General features: G+C 41.5%; 2 protein-coding genes across 2 annotated transcripts in view; both read left to right on the top strand.

The window, feature by feature from the left end:
- Positions 1 to 2,048, top strand: part of LOC118404625 (60S ribosomal protein L7-like) — an 8,068-nt gene extending 6,020 nt beyond the window's left edge. The window contains exons 5-6 of the mRNA XM_035803855.1: positions 1,004 to 1,113; positions 1,775 to 2,048. Of these exons, the coding sequence (XP_035659748.1) occupies positions 1,004 to 1,113; positions 1,775 to 1,983 (319 nt within the window). The 3' untranslated portion in view covers positions 1,984 to 2,048. The remainder of the gene's footprint in view (positions 1 to 1,003; positions 1,114 to 1,774) is intronic.
- Positions 2,049 to 3,667: 1,619 nt separating this feature from the next.
- On the top strand, positions 3,668 to 17,186 carry LOC118404533 (transmembrane emp24 domain-containing protein 1-like). The gene is made up of 4 exons (XM_035803674.1): positions 3,668 to 3,885; positions 4,926 to 5,023; positions 13,348 to 13,528; positions 16,347 to 17,186. Exons 1-4 carry the CDS (start codon positions 3,706 to 3,708, stop codon positions 16,563 to 16,565), a joined length of 678 nt encoding a protein of 225 aa, XP_035659567.1. The 5' UTR covers positions 3,668 to 3,705; the 3' UTR covers positions 16,566 to 17,186.
- The last annotated feature ends 2,092 nt before the right edge of the window (positions 17,187 to 19,278 follow it).

Raw genomic sequence — 19,278 nt, 5'->3', positions numbered from 1 at the left:
AGGCCTTTCACCATATTTAAAGCAAGATTGTTTTTTCTTTTATATTCACCTCACTTTATATTACTGTATTGAAATATGCTATTCCAGGTTATCAACAATGATTATTAGATTTTTTGCTTCTACAACCAATTTTTATAGTGGTGCTCCTAGATTTTTGCTGGTGCTCCTAAGTTTTAGAGGTTAGGAGCGCAGTGCTCCTAGGCCAAAAAGTTAGTCTGGAGCCCTGTACATGTAGTTTGCTGTGCAGTTGTGTGTAGAATTGATAGGGATTCTCAACAGTTTCGATCTCAAACAATAACTTGGAGTTACCCAAATCTACCATTTTGTGTGAGTTGGTCCGACCTTGGTCACTAAGCCAGAAAAATTGGCCATCAGCGAGCAGCCCTTAATTTGTTACCACTTATGTAGAGAGCCTAGAGCTGAGGCACAAAAATGAAATAGCCACTGCATTTAGGAAAATTGTGACTCTTTATTGTTACATTACGTTGGAGGCCTTAATGGAAGGGATTTGACAATGCAATGGAACTGGTCTACTGGGAGCGATGCAGACTTGCTTTGTATTCTTTTTGATTAAATCCCTCTAAAAGCTATTTCAGTTTGGAGATTGAAGTGAAAATGTGCATCTTATCATGGCTTTGTGACCAGGACATGACCTATATCAGCCCACATGGCAGCATTAGGGCTGCAGTTCACTTTGAGGCAGCCATGTGGAGTCTTGGCTGTTCAAGTTTGCCCCTCCAGGAAAGCTCAGCCACTTTTTTAAGGCTTCACATTGTGCAGTTTAGGTCCCATTGTTTACTGTAAGGTCACTGTCACCCTGATCAAGTGATTGAATCTTTTTAAGTCACCATTATGTGCATTCTTCTGAAATATTGAGAAACATACAAGGAAAGCATTTTTTTCTAAAAAATGGGTAAAAGCTCATAACTAATTTGCGTAGATGATTGTGTTGCAACAATGTACTGGAAAGGAAACTTACCACTGCTTTTGACCTTTGCAACAGGTACCCAAATCTGAAGACAGTGAGGGAACTCATCTACAAGCGGGGCTATGGCAAGATCCAGAAGAGAAGAATTGCTCTGACAGACAATGCCCTCATTGAAGAGCAATTAGGTATGTAGGACAGGTTGGGGTTTTGTTTGCGGGAAATATTTGCGTGGTTGAAAACAAATTTCACAAAATATGTCAGAAAACTTATACTACAACAACCTTAATCAGAAAAATGTGGCCACATGTTTGATTTTTTTAATCTGTTTTAGGGAGTTTTCAGGCTAAAAGTATAAATAAGATCGCACAAAATGGAATGAAGTACCCAATTTTTGCATTCCACACTACAAAACCTTGTTCTTCAGTTTTCAACTGATTTCCAAATGTAAAGCTTTCCCATGCAATAAAGTTACTTTCAAACTTTCTTGCGTGGGAAACTGTTTGCTTAAAAAAGGTGTAATTCAGCTTATAGAATGGCGAAAAGCCACACGTAGTTACCTTTTACAATACAGAACCTTACGTAACTTATCCATGTATTTCCGACAAATCTTTGCAATTTTCAAATGTTAGGTTTCAAGTTGATCTTTTCCCAAGGGACCTGTAATCAGACATTTTTAGAGAAAAAAAATTAAGGTTACAGATGGCAAATTATATCACAGGCTCACATTTTTCTCAGAGAATTTTGTACTGCACATATTTTTGTAGTTAAGATGCAAGGTAGTAAACAAGTGTTCTTAGTTATCTACTTTGCTGTGACTCTTTACTATGGAGTGTTTTATTTTCCCAGGCAAGAGTGGCATCATCTGTATTGAGGACCTCATCCACGAGATCTTCAGTGTTGGTCCCAACTTCAGGGCAGCCAACAACTTCCTCTGGCCATTCAAGTTATCCTCGCCTCGTGGAGGGATGCGCAAGAAGGGCAACCACTTTGTAGAGGGAGGCGATTTCGGAAACAGAGAGGACAAGATCAACTGCTTCATCCGCCAGATGAATTAGACCCCACAGAGGCAGGCTGGTGTGTCTTCTGACAGATCAATGAATAAACCATGCTCACAAAGATACTCCTGCTCTGTTCTCACTCATCATGTTCTTGTGTTATATTTGTCTCACTTTAGATTTATGACTACAGCCCTTTCACTCACAGCTTATTTAAAAAACAAAAGTAGATTGACCCACAGGTATGTTAGATCTTAAAACAGGTTATTGATATTCAAAACAGTTCAACAATGGTGTAGGTAGGTAGGTGGTGGAGTGTAGGTATGAGACGTACAGCCATGGGGGAAGGGATGGACGGTTGGGGGTACATCAGGGTGAAGGGTTGGGGTACATTGTGGGTGGGGGAGGGTACTTCTGGGGAAAGGGTTTGGGGTGTTAGCTGGGTACTTGTTAGTCAATCATGGATAGGATTTTTGAAAATGTATGTGATCATCTGAGCCCAAAGCAAACTGAAAATGAATGAAATTGATTTTTTTTGGTAGTTGGTTCGTAGAAATGTTTACAAGGTAGTTTTAGAATTCAAGGCACAACGTTGGACTTTGACCAATGACATCATCAATTATTCATACATTAGTATGTTGAAATATTCCTATTACATGTACATGAAAGAAGCAATGTACATACAATGATTGGAAAAAAAATTAAATTGTTAACTGAACAAAACATGAAACACTACTCGGTCATTTTAGTCGCAAAAAAAAAGGATGTTTGAGGGCTAATGGGCCTCCTGGCACCCTTTCTTTTCATAACATACCTAGAGTTTTTGAACACACCTTTAATAATGTAAGTCCTCACTTAGGCTACATACCGAAACTCAAGACAATCTGTCAACAAGTTCTTGAGATATTTTTTTAAACAAAGGCGGTTCCAATAAAGCTCCAAAAGCTTTCTGCACCAAGAGTTATCAAACACTATATACCATTTTTTTTTCAAATTGGCGACTGGGCTGGCCCCATCGAACTGATGCACCGATGCCCAGGGTATAGCCCAATGGCAAATTAGCGCTAGTATGTGCATCGGACCAGCTGATACTTCATCGTATACAACGTGTGGACCTCGAATAGTAGTTCCTGACCTCACCAAACAGCAGTGGGAAGTTATAAACCTGACCTTGGCGTCCACCTATGGCCCCTCCACCAAGCTCTGTCGTACGATCGGACTTCAGCGGCCAATTCAGGTGAGGCCTTTGTACGACAAGTCTACGAATTCCTGACCACAGAGAAGGGTTTTCAGACTACGCAACAGAAAAACGGGAAACTCATGAGTATAGGCAATGTAGCCTCTACCAGGCTCCGTGGATCGGTAGAATCATTATCCTCACCACGGTGAGGAAACGTACTCTTCTGGCCGGCTAACTCCCCTAGCGTACTATAGACTCTATTTGTCCAATTTCTACAGTTAGATTACTCCCCAAGCAGAGGTTAGGCCTCCGGCTGTTTTTTTAACGTTTGTTTTAGTCGTTTTTATCAGGCTTTCTATTTTTTATTTTATCTTGCTGTGTCAAAACCAAACTGGCTGGCGTACTTCAAGAAAAATGACAAAATAGAAAGCCCGATAAAAACGAGTAAAAAAACGTTGAAAAAACAGCCGGAGCCTAACCTCTGCTTAGAGAGTACAATTAGATCACCGATCCGCGGAGCCTGGTAGAGGCTATGACATTCCTCCTGAGTTCCGCTAGAGGACGTTAAATCACGTGACTTCTGGTTCCGTCGCCTGAACAACATGGCGGAACCTTGGTACGGGTTATGTCGTCTGGGTCGCTTCCTTCCTCTGTTCTTCATTCTACTGCCTGGTGTGGTCTCTTCGACGGATTATGACTACACCTTTACATTGCCGCCGGGACAGAGAGAATGTTTCTATCAGGAAGTCAAGAAAGAAACAAATTTTGAAGTGGAGTATCAGGTTAGTGCCCCGACATCATGGTGTCTGATACTATAACGTTAACTTATAGTGATACCGCCATGGTGCCATGCCCATGGTGGTGCTTATTCCATATTTAACTTTTAAGTAAGACATGTGTACATGTGCAGAAAGTCATGAGCCTTTGAGGAACCGTCTTTGAGCCGTATTAAAACGTTAGCGTTACTATTTTCGGGGGGGGGGGGGGGGGAAGCTTTAAGGTTCCCAACATCACCCAGTTTTTCTGAGGTCTCAGTAGCAAAGCGACATCCGGAGGGTGGTGTGGAAAGGGGGCTCCTCTTGGCCCTTCCACGGTGAGATTTTGAAAATGTAGAGTAAAAAGTTGTCACTCTGGTAGCATCACATGTAATTTGACGGATTTTGGATCAGATGGTATGCAGGTATGCAGTTTTGAGTTGCATATTAAGTACTTATTATCATTTTTCATTGTTCAGACATTGATTAGACATTGTTCAACAAGTAAAATTAACATAGTGGTCCGCAATTTTTAATAGCTAGCCTGGATACAATACGGAAAGTAGTTCGCTCCGGTTTTCATTACCAGTATATATACAGTCGCTTCTATCTCTGACATTCATTATACACTGTATATATTGCTTCTCTGCTGTTCCGTCTGGGATCCTTGACCACGCTAACATCTGGAACCATCCAAATTTTGGTCGTAGGCGCTGATTGGTCCCAACACTCGAGCAAATTATGGAATGGGTTCAAGCGCTCGTTCGAACAGGCATTCCAGTACCCAAAAAGCCCTCCGTTCGCTTGTGGGAGGGTCTGTACAACTAGTGTTTTAGAACCCATTTATTCATTCGCTCATTAACTGACGTTACCACCAAATGGTTTGAATGTGCTGGTTCCCAAGAAATAGGAGCAATCTACTATCCGGATGGTACCCAGGCTACATTTTAGCATGGTGGTCACAAATTATAGCTTAGTAGCCCGTTACGCTAAGAAGTAAAATGCACTAGAAAGAACCCTGCATAACTAAAGTTTCCAAGCTTTATCCACCCTATGTTGTTATCCAGGTGATTGATGGGGGAGATCTGGATGTGACCTTTGTGCTGAGGTCACCAAAGGGAGTCCCTCTGGTGACAGAACTGCGCAAGTCTGAGGGAATCCACAGGTCAGTGCATTCCCACACCTGACATGATGATGGAACGACTATGTTGTAGGAACAAACTTTCAAGTGGGGATGTTCCTGTGCACTGTTCATAGAGAAACGTGTACCTTTATTTAATACCTTTGTTAGAAGGTTATGTTTTCGGCTAAGTGTTTGTATGTGTGGGAGGGTCTGTACGCAGGGTTCTTTCTAGTGCATTTTACTTCTGGAGTCGAGTGCGCATGCGCGGTGTGTGAACACCTTTCCGCGATACGGGGGTTCTTTACCACCTAAAACTCTCGCCGCGGGCAAAACTACAAGGAGCAAGTCCTCTACACCACCACCGGAGGATCCCAAGAACACCCAGGAACGGAATTTGAGCGAAAATTCCACTCTCAGGAACCCAATTTTGAAGCAACAAGTACCGAAAGTCACGCAAGTACCTAAGGGGGAGGGCGACCACGGTCGCGTGACCACCTCCCCTAGCGGTAGCCATCTTGTTTTCTCCAGTCGTACCCGCTACGGCTAAAATATGAGCCTGTAATTTTCATGTGTCGCGAGCGGCAAAGGTAAGACTGCAGCGGTAGACCGGTAGGGATAAAATTGAATTGTAGAATTAGTAAATTTCAGGTTGTTAAGACATTACAAATCCGTCTTTTCACTTATACAGTCACGATAGGTGCAAGTGCGCACATGCACTAGCGACATACTTCCAGCAAACTTCTGACCACACCGCCAAGTAGTAAATAAACTAAGACAGTATTGTATTTTGGGAACAAGTATTGTAATTCGTGAACAAGCAACAACGATGTGGTCAAATGTATTAAACTTGTTAGTAATAATAGTGGGCCTCTACTCCCTCTCAAACCAACTGTTAGTCCATGTAAACAGGGAGGGTCCAGCAAACTCCAACTTGCTCATGGCCCCAAACTCTGACTTTAAGTTTACTCCTGGCATACTAAACTTACTGAGTTTCCACAAACACCAGAAAGACAGACCCAACTCACCTAGAAACCCACTCAAGTCAATTTCTGTATCTATAGCCCTCCTTGTTATGTTAACACAGTCAGGGGACGTGCATCCAAATCCAGGCCCCTACAAACCCAAATTTCCTTGTCTCTTGTGTGGCAAAGCTGCCAAGTGGAATCAAAGAGCTGTAGCATGTGATGAATGCCATGGTTGGTATCATGTTGATTGTATGTCCATGTCTACTGCAAACTACAATGTTCTGGCAGAACACAATAGCTTAGAATGGATATGCTGTCAATGCGGAATGCCTAACTTCTCAAGTTCACTCTTTAATAATAGTGACTTCGAGCTGTCTAACAGTTTCGAAAGTTTGTCTTCGATACATTCACAAACCAACTCTTCTTGCAATTCCTGTCCTGATGGGAATCATAACAACCTGTCAAACCCGGGAATTGCCAAGTCACCCTTGGCCGCTTCATCGCCTCTTAAGGCTAAAGCCAAGCCAAGTAGACACAAGCCCCCCAAACAGAAATTAAAAACATGTGTCATAAATTTCCAGGGCATACGCAACAAAACTGCTGATCTAGCAGCATGCTTAGACCAGCATTCTCCAGATATTATACTAGGCTCAGAAACACATCTAAATGACTCAGTTGGCAGTAGTGAACTTTTCCCCCCAGACTATACCGTCATAAGGAAAGACAGAGAACTGGGGAGAAAGGGAGGGGGTGTTCTCCTTGCCTACAAGAACGACTTGATAGTTACACATAGATTAGATCTAGATACTGAGTGTGAAACGGTATGGGCAACCTTGGAGATCCAAGGAGCCAAACCGATTACAATTGGTTCTTGTTACAGATCTCATACTTATGCAAAAGACATTGACTTTGTAGATAAACTGAGAGCCTCATTAAACAAGATTAAACCACAAGGTGGCCAAGTATGGCTAGGGGGGGATCTCAATTTCCCTGGTATAGACTGGAACAACTTATGTGTGAGCCCAAGCGCTCCCTATAGTGCACTTTCTAAGCATTTTTTAGAGTTAACACATGACTTTGGGCTCGAACAGGTTGTGGATGAACCAACCCGTCTCAATAACGCCCTTGATCTTTTCTTAACTAATAATTCATCACTTGTTGAAACTTGTTCTCTGATCCCAGGTATAGGGGACCATGATGGCATCCCAGTTATTACTGTTAATGTTAAACCTAAGAAAATCAAACAAAGCCCCAGGCGTGTTTCACTTTGGAAAAAAGCTGATGAAACCGCCATAAGAACTGAGCTACAGGAATACAGTAATAATTTAGCTAAACGGAACATTGACAACTGCACAACAGAAGAGCTTTATAATGAATTTGTGGACAAAATCAAGATAGTAATGGATAAATATGTCCCATCCAAAACTGTAAACAATAATAATTTTTCACCTTGGATTAACAACAAGGTTAGGAAAATACATAAGAAAAAACAGCGAGCCTACAACTCTTATCGTAAAAACCCAACAACCGAGAACTTGACTAAATTCCGCACTATTCGCAAACGAGCAAAAAAGACTACCAGACAAAACTACCGTAAATATGTAAATTCTATATGTTCTGATTCCCCCAAGAAGTTTTGGTCGCACATCAAACACTTAAAACAGGATACAACTGGGATCCCCAGTCTTAAGCAGAAAGGTAAGCTAGAAACAGATAACAGAAACAAAGCTAACATCCTTAACAACCAATTCAGCTCTGTCTTTACACGAGAGGATGAACACATGCCCCACCTCCCCCGTAGTTCTATCCCCACTATGCCTAACTTTTCCATCAATGTAAACGGAGTCACCAAACTCCTGAAAGATCTGAATCCACACAAAGCAAGTGGACCAGACGGCCTACCAACAAGGATCCTCAAACTAGCAGCTGCTGAGTTAGCCCCTGCTCTGACTATTATTTGTCAGAAATCACTTGAAACTGGTCACATTCCTTCCCCATGGCTACATGCCAATATCTCCCCCATCTTTAAAAAGGGGGACAGGACTGATCCTGCAAATTACCGTCCTGTTTCTCTCACATGTGTTTGTAGTAAGGTTATGGAGCACATAGTGCAATCACAGATGATGGATCATTTTGACAAATACTCTATATTATCTGACAAGCAGCATGGGTTTAGGAAAAAGCGTTCATGTGAAACCCAACTTATTTTAACTACAACTGACTTAGCCCATTCTTTAGATACCAGGTCGCAAACAGATATGATTATAACCGACTTCGCAAAAGCTTTTGACAAAGTACCTCATGATCGCTTACTCCTAAAACTCCAAAATTATGGTATTAGGGGTAAGGTACTTCACTGGATCTCTAATTTTCTCAAAAATCGTAAACAAAGAGTGGTAGTTGGGGGAGAGCACTCAGAGTGGGCAGAGGTAGTCTCTGGAGTGCGCCAGGGTACAGTGCTCGGACCACTACTGTTCTTAGTGTACATTAATGACTTAGCCGACAACCTCAACTCTAACATCCGTCTCTTTGCGGATGACTGCGTCATTTACAGGGAGATAAACAGTGACAGAGATCACACCCTCTTACAAGAGGACATCAATACATTAGATACATGGCAAAACACATGGCAGATGAAATTACACCCGGACAAATGTTTTGTTATGCGTTATACCCACAAACGTAAACCTAAACTCTACGACTACAAACTAGGAAGTCATGTTCTAGCCGAGACTAACAACCACAAATACTTAGGAGTCACACTCAACAACCAGCTCTCTTGGTCACAACACATACAGTACAGTGCTTCCAAGGCTAACAAGACGTTAGGCTTTGTGAGACGCAATCTTTATAACTGCCCCAAATCAGTCAAAACAAATGCATATACATCCCTTGTTAGACCACATTTAGAGTATTCCAGCGCTGCCTGGGATCCATACCACAAAGAGCACATTGCTAAGTTAGAGTCCGTTCAAAAAAGAGCGGCCAGATTTGTCACAAATTCGTATCATAGTTATGATAGTGTCACCAAACTTGTCTCTGATTTGGGGTGGGATACTTTACGCAACAGAAGGACAGCAAATAGATTAACAATTTTACAGAAAGCAAGACACCATAAAGTAGCCCTACCGGTCGAAACTCATCTAAAGCCTGTACCGCGCCAATCGCGACACTCAAACCCAAATTCTTACAAGGCTCTACCTTTTCACAAAGACTGCTACAAACATTCCTTCTTCCCACAAACCGTGAGAGATTGGAACTCTCTACCATACGAGGTCACGGAGATCACAGACGCTCCAAAGTTCAAGGAGGCAGTTCTCCGACGCCTCAGGGGACATTAAGGCGCAGCACTCCCCCTGGACGCTTTGCCCCAACTGAGGGGCGTTGTCCAGTACTCAATCAAGATCAAGATGTGTGTGGATGTGGATGGAGCGTTCATGTAGCCATATCGAACAAATAGAACCCCCATATACGCCGCTAGGGCTGTTTTGGGCTGAGACATTCTCCTACGCACAGTCGCGTCGAAACTCCTTGGGGTCACCTCTGCTATCTGACGCACTCAGACCAGTTCCTAGCCGCCCTGCCTATAAATATTAATGAGCTTACCCTTATATGGGCAGTCAGCCGTTGGGGATCGGGTGTAGGAGGATGGTGCTATGTAAGACGTAACATGATTGGCTGATAGCTTCCCAGTGGCCTTTGCGAGGTGGCTTTTGTAATCAGAAAGCCCAAGAAATGCCTATTCTCTGATTGGCTGACAGCTGGTTTGTGGCGACAACCATAGTAACCGCTGGCAGTGTTCGAAATACCCATCTGCAATCTGCAATTTGCAGAAGGATTTTCATGATTGCAGAAGAAGAATTAAACAATTTGCAATTTTGCAGAAGGAAAAAAATCAGGATTGGGATTCAATGGTTTTAATATGTTAGCAAACTAGTGGCATTCTCTTCTCACCCCTACAAGACAACATTAGTTCCTGTATGTTGTCTTCACCTTGTCTTGCTTTTGTTTCCAAATGGACTATTTAAAATAGTCTCAACTCCTTTGCATATCAATTCATAGTTCTCTTCGCCAAGAAGAGTATGAGATTGCTTGACTTGGGTCTGTATGTAGGTCAACAGCATATAACTCGAGAAATTGTGAATGGAGCTTTGTGATTTTTGGTAGGTGTGTAGCAGTTGTCGAAAGGAATGCCAAGTTTGAAAACGGTTTACCTGGCGTTTTCCTACGGTACTGCAGCGAGCTTGGTATGTTTTTTGCGGTTTGTTTTTGGCAGCATAAGTCAAAATCTAGCTGGGCGATTTTCACGAAACTTGGTAGGTGTGTAGCGGTTTTGGAGAGGAAGGTCAAGTGCGAAAATGGTTTACCTGGCTCTTACCTATGGTGCTGTAGCGGGATTTGTATGTAAGTGCGTTTGTCTGTAAGCAAGATAACTCGAGAACCCTTGAATGGATCCTGATTATATTTGTTAGGTGGATGGGGGTTAGGAAAACGAAGGTCAAGTTCGATAATGGGCACCCTAGTGGCTGCCTAAGGTACTGCAGCAAAACTTTTAATTTTGGCACTTCGTGTTCTGGACATGTTGTGGTCATGATTTTTGAGTGGTAGATAGCCCTTGAAACAGAGAGTAAGTGCTGTGAGTTTGGACCCCCTAGCGGCTTTTTGGGAACTGCAGGCACCGATTTCCGTTCAAACTTTGGATGAGGATAACTTGAGAACGTGTAAACAGATCATCAGGATTTTCGGTATGTAGATAGAATGAGTGATGACTTATACAATGTAGTACTAATTATGCAAATCAGTAGCTTATTTGCATAATTAATGAGGAAAGTTCATAAATCCATGCCAACAGCATATAACTCAAGAAGCTGTGTATGGATTTTCATGATATTTAGTATTTGAGTAGCGGCTGCGGAAAGGAAGGTTGTGTTCGAAAATAGTAGACGTAGCATTTTCCGTTAGGACGGTAACGGGCCGAGTGTGTGCGTCCTTTTGTTTGTGGAATGCATAACTCGAGAAGCCTTGAAAAAATCCTGATGATATTTGGTAGGTGGGTAGGGGTCAGGAAAACGAAGATAAATTATGATAGTGGGCCCCCTAGCGGTTTCCTAAGGTACTGCAGCAAAACTTATTAACAGAAATAAACTGTGCTCTATATATCTCATTTTGACCTATATCTATGGACACAGCTGTTATACAGATGGTTTGCTGGAGGACGCCCTTACACTGGGGACAAAGTCTAAATTGACAAGCATGAGATTCTGATTGACCAGGGATGCTACCAGGTCATCTGTCAGGTCACAGTCTGGTTTTGGTAATGTTTGTGTGTTTGTGAGGAACAATAAGACCTTAAAGTCTTAAATAAAGGCATGATTATTTGGCGAAGAGATGGGTTCGTTGAACTCTAGTTAGGGTATGAAACCTGTTCTTCAATAGATCTGCTCAGTATCACTGACAAAAGGTGGATGCTACCTGAAAAATCTGTTTCCAAAAATCATATCCAGTTGCTTATTTGGTGTACCTTTATTAGTATATTGTGTGAAAGTAGGTGTGGTAATTACAAGTACATTTATGAATTATTGGTATAATTCAAGCTGTAGTAGCCCGTAGTGTCATGGCGAGGTGGATATGATATCTTCCCTGCAGAAAAGGATCATCTTTGCAGACTAAAATTAAAAACATAGTGAGAGAACAAAGTGAGAGAACAGTAATTCTATGCTTTGCAAAACAAAATGTGATTTAGATGCAAGGGATGTTTGAGGAGGCTTGTGTGTTTGCAGAGAATATTTCTGAATTGCAGAAGAAAATTTTGACAATCTGCAATATTGCAGAACACCGGAAAAAAGTATTTCGACCACTGGCTGGTACTAGTAGTAGGCCATGAGATAGCAGGGCCCCAATAGGCAGTTAGCTATCCATTGGGGACCGTCCGTAGGAGGATGGGCTGAGATATTCAGAATAGAACATAGTAAGACAGAAATGGCCAAATAAAAATGCTAATAGTGCCTTCTTTGCTGAAGATTACACCGACAGAGTGCAGTTGTTTTGGGAGGGAGAGCTACTGTACATGTATAGCATTACTTTGTTGGTGGGCAGGATGAGCGTGTTAAGCAGGTTATGTATAAAGCGATGGGACACTAAACTAGTGTAATAGGGTCCTATAGTTGGCATGTGCTACAAGCTTTCTTTCCACGAGTGCCCAAGCCGCTTTCTTTTTAATCTCGTTCTTCTCCTGGGTATGTATGCAACTGTCAGCCATGCAACAAATGCAGTAGAAAACATGTCACAGATATACGTGCCCTTCTTTACATGTGCATCGACTACATGTCAGAAACTGGGCACGTTTACCCACCAATAAGGCAATGCTATGGAGTGCCTCCTGCTTTAGCTTTGACGGAAATTCTGACGCCCTTACTGCAACTATATCTGCCCCTCCTCAAACAACTGTGCTTGGTGGATGTAGCCTTCAACAAAGAAGGCATAGCATTTTTCTTTGGCCGTTCTGAGAGGAGTTGCATAGAAATATACCATTCTCGTAAAGTTGTATGTGTATAATGTATGCTACAAACGGAGTCATAATTGATCAGACCAATTAAGATATCAAAATGGTACATCTAGGGTTTGTCCATTATACCATACCTACCCAAAACCATTATAGTTAAGAAGTCAGAAGACATGTACATGTGTCGAATGGTTGCAGGAAGGCTCTCTTCAAAATCAAGTTTATTTAAAAGGGTAGAGAAGATTCTTGGAGAAGATTCTGGAATTTGTTTAGATACAATACTCTTCGCTGTTTTAAAAGTATGGTCAAAAGATGTTAATTCAACCCATACAGTAGGATAGGCAGTACAAATTTGCTGAATAGATAGTTCTAGTAAAAGTGGCCATGATTAAAGTTTCCAACTTGATAAGTAATGCCACACTAGTGTCACTTTTACTTCAAAAGTGTACTTCTTAAATACAGGAATGAATGCTTTGTTGGCTGTGATATTTGGAAATATGTACTAGCCTTGTCCTGACCTCCGGTCGATGATCAGGGGTGCGTAAGCATTTGCACGAACCCTATGAAATTTGTACGAATATTATGTGATACACACGAATCACTATGCAAAAACGCACGAATATTATGAAATTCGCACGAATATTATGAAATTCGCACGAATCATTATGCAAAAACGCACGAATATTATGAAATTCGCACGAATCACTATGTGATTCACACGAACCTTATGAGATTTGCATGAAGTCTATTTTAGAAATTTAGCCATCTTTTTCTGCCCTATCTCAGTATTTGGACAGTCCATGTCATCCAGAAAAAGTACTTGCTGTGGCCTCAACAGATGCTAATCATATACTAATCAAATTGGATTGTTCCATTGTTTGTTCTTTTCCACATGACAGTATCGATGCGAAGGAGGATGGAGACTACATGTTCTGTTTTGACAACACCTTCAGCAGGATGTCAGAGAAGATGATCTTTTTTGATGTGCTGCTGGATGCAGACACAGATGGTGAGGATGATGACTGGATGGACTTTGTGAGTCCTGAGGAAGAGCTGGACATTAAGCTGGAGGACATGAAGGTAGGAATGTGAGCAGCTGCTGTACAAAGCAGTATGAAATGGTTCCCAAAGTTTTGTGTGTTTGTGGACAGCATGCATGAAAATTAAAGATTTTATGATATTTGCTATCAGTGTTGGCATAATGAAGGGCAAAAGTTTTTACTATATAGTCATCCTAGTATCTTTCTATGGTACTGCAGCAGAACATTTTTCGTTAGTGCCATGGTAGGGTGATGAGGATTTTGTTTCAAAGTTCTTGTCAATGGATAGTGAGTGAGTGTCTTGGGCTCAGGAAAAAGTGGTATATGTTTGGGCCCCTAAAAGCTTTTGTGGAGCTGCAGGGGCCAATTTAGTTTTGGACTTTGAAAGAGATTAATTACTTTAGAAAGCGGTTGTCAGATTGACAAATAATTCAAACTCACTTGGCCTGTGCCACTGTTGAAATTTTTAATGTCTGATGTCAGGGCTCGAAATACCACCTGCATATGTAGGTTAGTGCAGGTAAAACTGGAGCTGTGCAGGTATTTCTGGTGTCTACCTGCACCTAACCTGCACTGGTCCATGTACTGGGTTTTATACATAAATGTCATATAATGTAGGTGTATATGGATTGTTATTAGCTGTTACTAACCACCTATTAAGTATAAAAGAAAAAATAGCAATGGTTCCTGAACGATTTTAGCATGATCCATACCTCTTAAATTCAGAGTGGTGCAGGTAAAATTTGTCTGGTGTAGATAATTTTCAATGTTACCTGCACCAGTGCAGGTATGCAAAAAAAAGTATTTCGAGCCCTGGATGTGGAAGATGGAATAATTGATGTTCTTCCAATTCTTTAATTTGATCTGAGGACACCAAATTTTTAACCGTACCTCAGTGTTGGACAAGTCCACTAGCCCTATTGTCCCGGGCAAGTGAAAGTGCTGTTCGGGCAAGTGCATGACCTACCCCACTTGCCTGATTGGGCAAGTAAGATTTTTCCATTGAGTGAGATTTTGTACTTGTTACCTTCTGCAGTCATGACATCAAGAAATGGTCAACATTGAAAAATAAAGGCAATAATAAGAATTCCATTGCTGGAAGTGACTATCATATAAAAGTGACCGTCATTTGAATTTTGGGCAAGTGAAAAGTTGGTTCGGGCAATAAATTTTTTATGTGCTTGCCCAATAGGACAAGTGAATTTTAGAAAACTTGTCCAACCCTGCATACCTGTACCTACACCGTACCTGTACCGACCCCTACTGCATACTAAATATCATGGAAATCTGTTATTCTCCTTGAACGATTTTGACAAAAGCGCCCCAGCAGTTCCAGCTAGGGGCCCTAGCATGCACCACTTCTTCCTTATGTCACAAGCTATCTGCCACAAAAAAATCAAGGACATAGCATGTCCATGTCAAAGGATGAAAAAAAAGGAATTTCTGCTGCAGTACCAAGGTCACATACTAGGGGGTCCCAAATTGACCTTGACCTTTGTCTTCCCAAGACCTACCCACATGCCAAATATCATGATAAACCATTAAGAGGTTCTTGAGTTATGCTGGCTACAAAATCTGGAAACACACACACACACAGACAGACACACACACACAGACACATCCAAAACTATATCTCCATTTTTCATGGAGCCAGTACAGTACAAATTCATAGGCTGCAAAGAATGCAGGATAGGGTAGGGAAACTTATCCTATTATATGTCTGCAGCCAAGAACACCTTCGGCTGAAGTACACTTGTCTCTTGGATGGAAAGATGTGGTAACAATACACAAAACACATGAGCTACTGATACTTTATAAGTTTCTGAATAACATGTTGCCATTACAAATGAGAGAACTGTTTGTATTTTGTCAAGACAATGCAAACACGACCACTAGTTAATCCTCAACATACAAACTTGTGGTGAATAGAGTCAGAAGAGACAGTTAGGAGGTCACTGGTGGTAGTAGGTCCGCTCTTATGGAACAACATCACTGATGCTACAAGATGTGCTTCATCTCTGAGGTCTTTTAGAGATACAGTCAAACCTGCCCAAGACGACCACCCAGGGGACCGGGAAAAATCGGTCGATTTGGACAGGTGGTCGCTGAGAAGAGTATCAAAACATGCCTGATGTAAAGTGTAAATGATTTCCGTTGTGTTTAATGGCAAATAGCGAGCACATTGCACGCACGTAAAGAAGCGAAGTATCTAATGTCAAATACAACACGCACACTGTAAATTGTAAATTCAAAATTATTCTGTAAATTCAAAAATATTATTCTAAGCATAACTTCGTAATGGCAGTCAAAATACAATGCAAGATGGCCGATTTCGACACAAAATTGCGCTAGTTATCATAAAAAATCGATGAAAACCTCAATTTTGAAAATGATGCGGTCGTTATGGGCCCTTATTTGGGCCGGTCGCGGTCGCGTTGGCCAGGTGGTCGTTGAGAAAAGGTCGCTTAATGCTTACGTCAATGGAAAAAAAAATCGGGACCGAAAAAAAGCGGTCGAAATGGCCAGGTAGTCGCTGAGAAGAGGTGGTCGCTCGGGCAGGTTTGACTGTAGTCTTTGCATGTTGACTGATATGGACTAAGATTGTGATTATGATTTTTGGATAATTAGTTAAATGTAAAGTATTTGTTCATTTATTTTTTGTATTAGTCTAATTAATTTATGTTCCCGTGACCACTTACAGTACCCCCACACTGGACCTCTGGAAATAGTGGCTTTGGCCGACAGGGCCATCCAGTAAAAATAAAGGTTATGTATGTAGGTGAGGTGGTGAGAATGTATGTATGTATGTATGTATGTATTTATGGCTCACTCACTGTTCTTGTCCTGTTTTTCTCCAGGACTCGATGGATCGTGTGAAAGAGCATCTCTCCAAGAGCAGACAGATTCAGAACGTGCTGCGTGTGTTTGAGTCGAAGGACAGAAGCACTCAGGAACATAACTTTGAGAGAGTCAACTTCTGGTCTGTTCTACAATTGGCGATAATGGTCACTACTGCACTGCTGCAAGTCTACACAGTTAGGAACTTGTTCGATGACAAGAAAAAAGTTCGGACATAGGTTCTAGATGCTTGTTTTTGTATTTGTTTTATAAAGGATGCACATATACATGTTTTATGGAATGTTAGACATGTACAATGTCCTGCTATGTGACAGGAAATAGACCTGCTTGTAGTTATGTGCCTTATGTCAGGATGGAACAGAAGTCTATCTTGTCTGTCACATCTACTGTTGAGGATAGGACTGATCAGAATCTCATTTGCTCTGAAACATGCACATCAACATTGTACCACATTGTGGTCTAAAAGAAGACAAACCTTTATGTAACCAACGCTTCAAATAGACTAGAACTTTCCCAAATTTTGGTCCGACTCCATCGGCCCTGTTTGCAGATAGGCCACTACTAGTATTATGTGATGGAGTCAGGCCAGAATTTGGTGAAAGTCTAAGTTTATTTGATGTGTTGTTTACTAGATAGAATTTAGTCCTTCATAATGTCATTTACCGACACAGATGAACATCCATATGCATGCTAGCATTACATTGTGATTGTGTGATACATGTACAGTTTATCACAGAAAATGAATTGCATACTCTTGAAAACCTGACTTTTTCTACCTACATTTCTAACTTCCCACCATGTGAAGACACAAAAAATAAAATACAGCAGTTCAAGGTGTAGTTAATGTGTATTACTGGATTGCTTTCAGGAAAGGATAAGAAAAAGTGTACTGATTAATCTAGAAATGAACCATTGCATGATAGTTAACCTGTGTTGTTCTTACCAGCATTTCTGTATCTGAGACATAGTTGGTCTGGTCAATCTGTCAGCCTCCCTCGCAGCCTGGAGGCACATGTGTGCACATTAGGGGTGGGTATCCGTACGGAAAGTTCAGGTCCAGAGGATCCTGATTGTGAAAACTTGTGCGATACCCAAAACAATAGTCCATTTTGCTAAAAAGGAATCAGTTTGGCAAAGTATCTGACTCCTCAGTTCAGACTCCTGACTCCTACTGCCATTTTAAAATCCTATCTTCATGTAAACAAGGCTATTACTGCCTCGGTACATTTGACTAGAAACTTGGTAGAAATGACTATTAACTTCATTATTTCACTCTACCATACCATATTCACAACCAAGCAGATACTGGTATGTGGGGATGCCCAACCACACAAACAGCCTCAACCTACGGTATCAAGATCAAACACAAGGAGACCCAAATTCAAATCTGAGCATCAGGACCCCACCAACATCCCATGTACCAATAACAACACAATCAGATGCTGCATTCTGAAGATACAGCGCACACGCCATGCACACACAAAAGGTAACCTGCAGTGTCAAGTTCAAACACAAAGGGAAACAAAATTAAATTTGAGTATCAGGCAGTCACCACCAATCCATGTACCAAAAATCATCACAATCGCACAGTTCGGGAGATATTTTGCCAGAAACGCCCCTTCCACACATTCCCATGCTACTGAAAACTAGATCTGCATTACATCGCAGGTAACTACAGTGCAAGCAAAACAATATGATAAGGTGCAAGCAGGATAAAACATGGCTGGTAAGACAACCCCAGTGTTGAACACAGAAAGCTTTTTGCTACTAGTTATGTGGAGATTCCGAGCGAGTGAGTGTGAGTAAGAAAGGGCAAAGTTAAAAAGGTTAAATCACGGGAACCAATGAAGAACAACTAAAAATGGAAGAGGAAGCAAGAAAGAGTGAAAGAAAAGAGAAGACAACCACGTGAAAAAAAACTCCCAGCTTATTGAGACATAATCAACTAGAGCTCCACGACCCCATACCTTTGCTAAATGATTTTACCTTGACAATTGTGTTTGTCATCAATTATACAAAATGTATATACAAATAAGTTCCTCATTTGAATAAATCATTCCCACCTAAATAACTGACGTACACAATCTATGTTTAGAAAGGCTTTAATCACATTTTCTGATAATTTATGCAAATGAGATTGCATCATTAATGTTAAATGATGTTCACTTGTAAATAAGTTCCAAATGCCACAAGTACGATATTCCATTCATTTACCACAGTATGATTATAACATTTTCTAATTTTTAATGTTTTTTTTTTCTAAATCAGGTTCACAGGGCCTGATGTTACCATCATGAAGACGAAGAGTTGCCCATAGTGATAACTGTAGCAGCATCTCTTTTCTCTAAGTCAGAAACATCGAGCTTAGGCAAGCTTGACTTCACTGACTCAATAGGCGAAGCAGGGGTTACGAGGCTGCTCGGGAAATTCCCTACCCCATTTTTGGTCGGAATGGTTTGATCCGCTCACACCGCACCATCGCACATGTGGTGGTTTTTTTTTATCTGCCTGGGGTATGGCTCTCCCCAAACACAGGACCTCCATTTAACGTCCTATCCGAGGGACAACCCTATCCGAAGCTAGGTACTCATTTTCACCTGAGTAAAGTTAGGAAAGTCGTGTAAAGTGCCTTTCCCAAGGGCACAAGATCAGTAACACGCGGCCGGATTCAAACTCTTAACCTCTCGGTCTCGAGCCAAACACTCTGCCGCTGCGCTACGCAACCTCACAACGTTATGCTGACCACAAATGTCCGGAAACACGGACACACACAGACACACGCACACAACAAGATGGCCATTTTTCATGGAGAAAATAAAAGACATGAAACTGGCCAGGGCCTGGCATTCTAGTTTTAGCTTTGGGCTGAACTACCCAAGTTGGTGCACCGGTGATCAACGCTCAGACCAAGGAGCGTTTAAAAGCTCCTTG

Source organism: Branchiostoma floridae, chromosome 17, assembly GCF_000003815.2.
Source record: "Branchiostoma floridae strain S238N-H82 chromosome 17, Bfl_VNyyK, whole genome shotgun sequence".
NCBI classification, from domain to species: domain Eukaryota; kingdom Metazoa; phylum Chordata; class Leptocardii; order Amphioxiformes; family Branchiostomatidae; genus Branchiostoma; species Branchiostoma floridae.
Note: the sequence above shows the minus strand (reverse complement) of the source record. Positions and strands in the feature narration are given on the sequence as shown.

Excerpts from the sequence above, each read along its gene's own strand:
- LOC118404533 (XM_035803674.1), top strand. The coding sequence starts at position 3,706 with ATGGCGGAACCTTGGTACGGGTTATGTCGTCTGGGTCGCTTCCTTCCT. Across the intron at positions 5,024-13,347 it reads AAGTCTGAGGGAATCCACAG|TATCGATGCGAAGGAGGATG; the intron begins GTCAGTGCATTC and ends TCCACATGACAG. Across the intron at positions 13,529-16,346 it reads TTAAGCTGGAGGACATGAAG|GACTCGATGGATCGTGTGAA; the intron begins GTAGGAATGTGA and ends GTTTTTCTCCAG.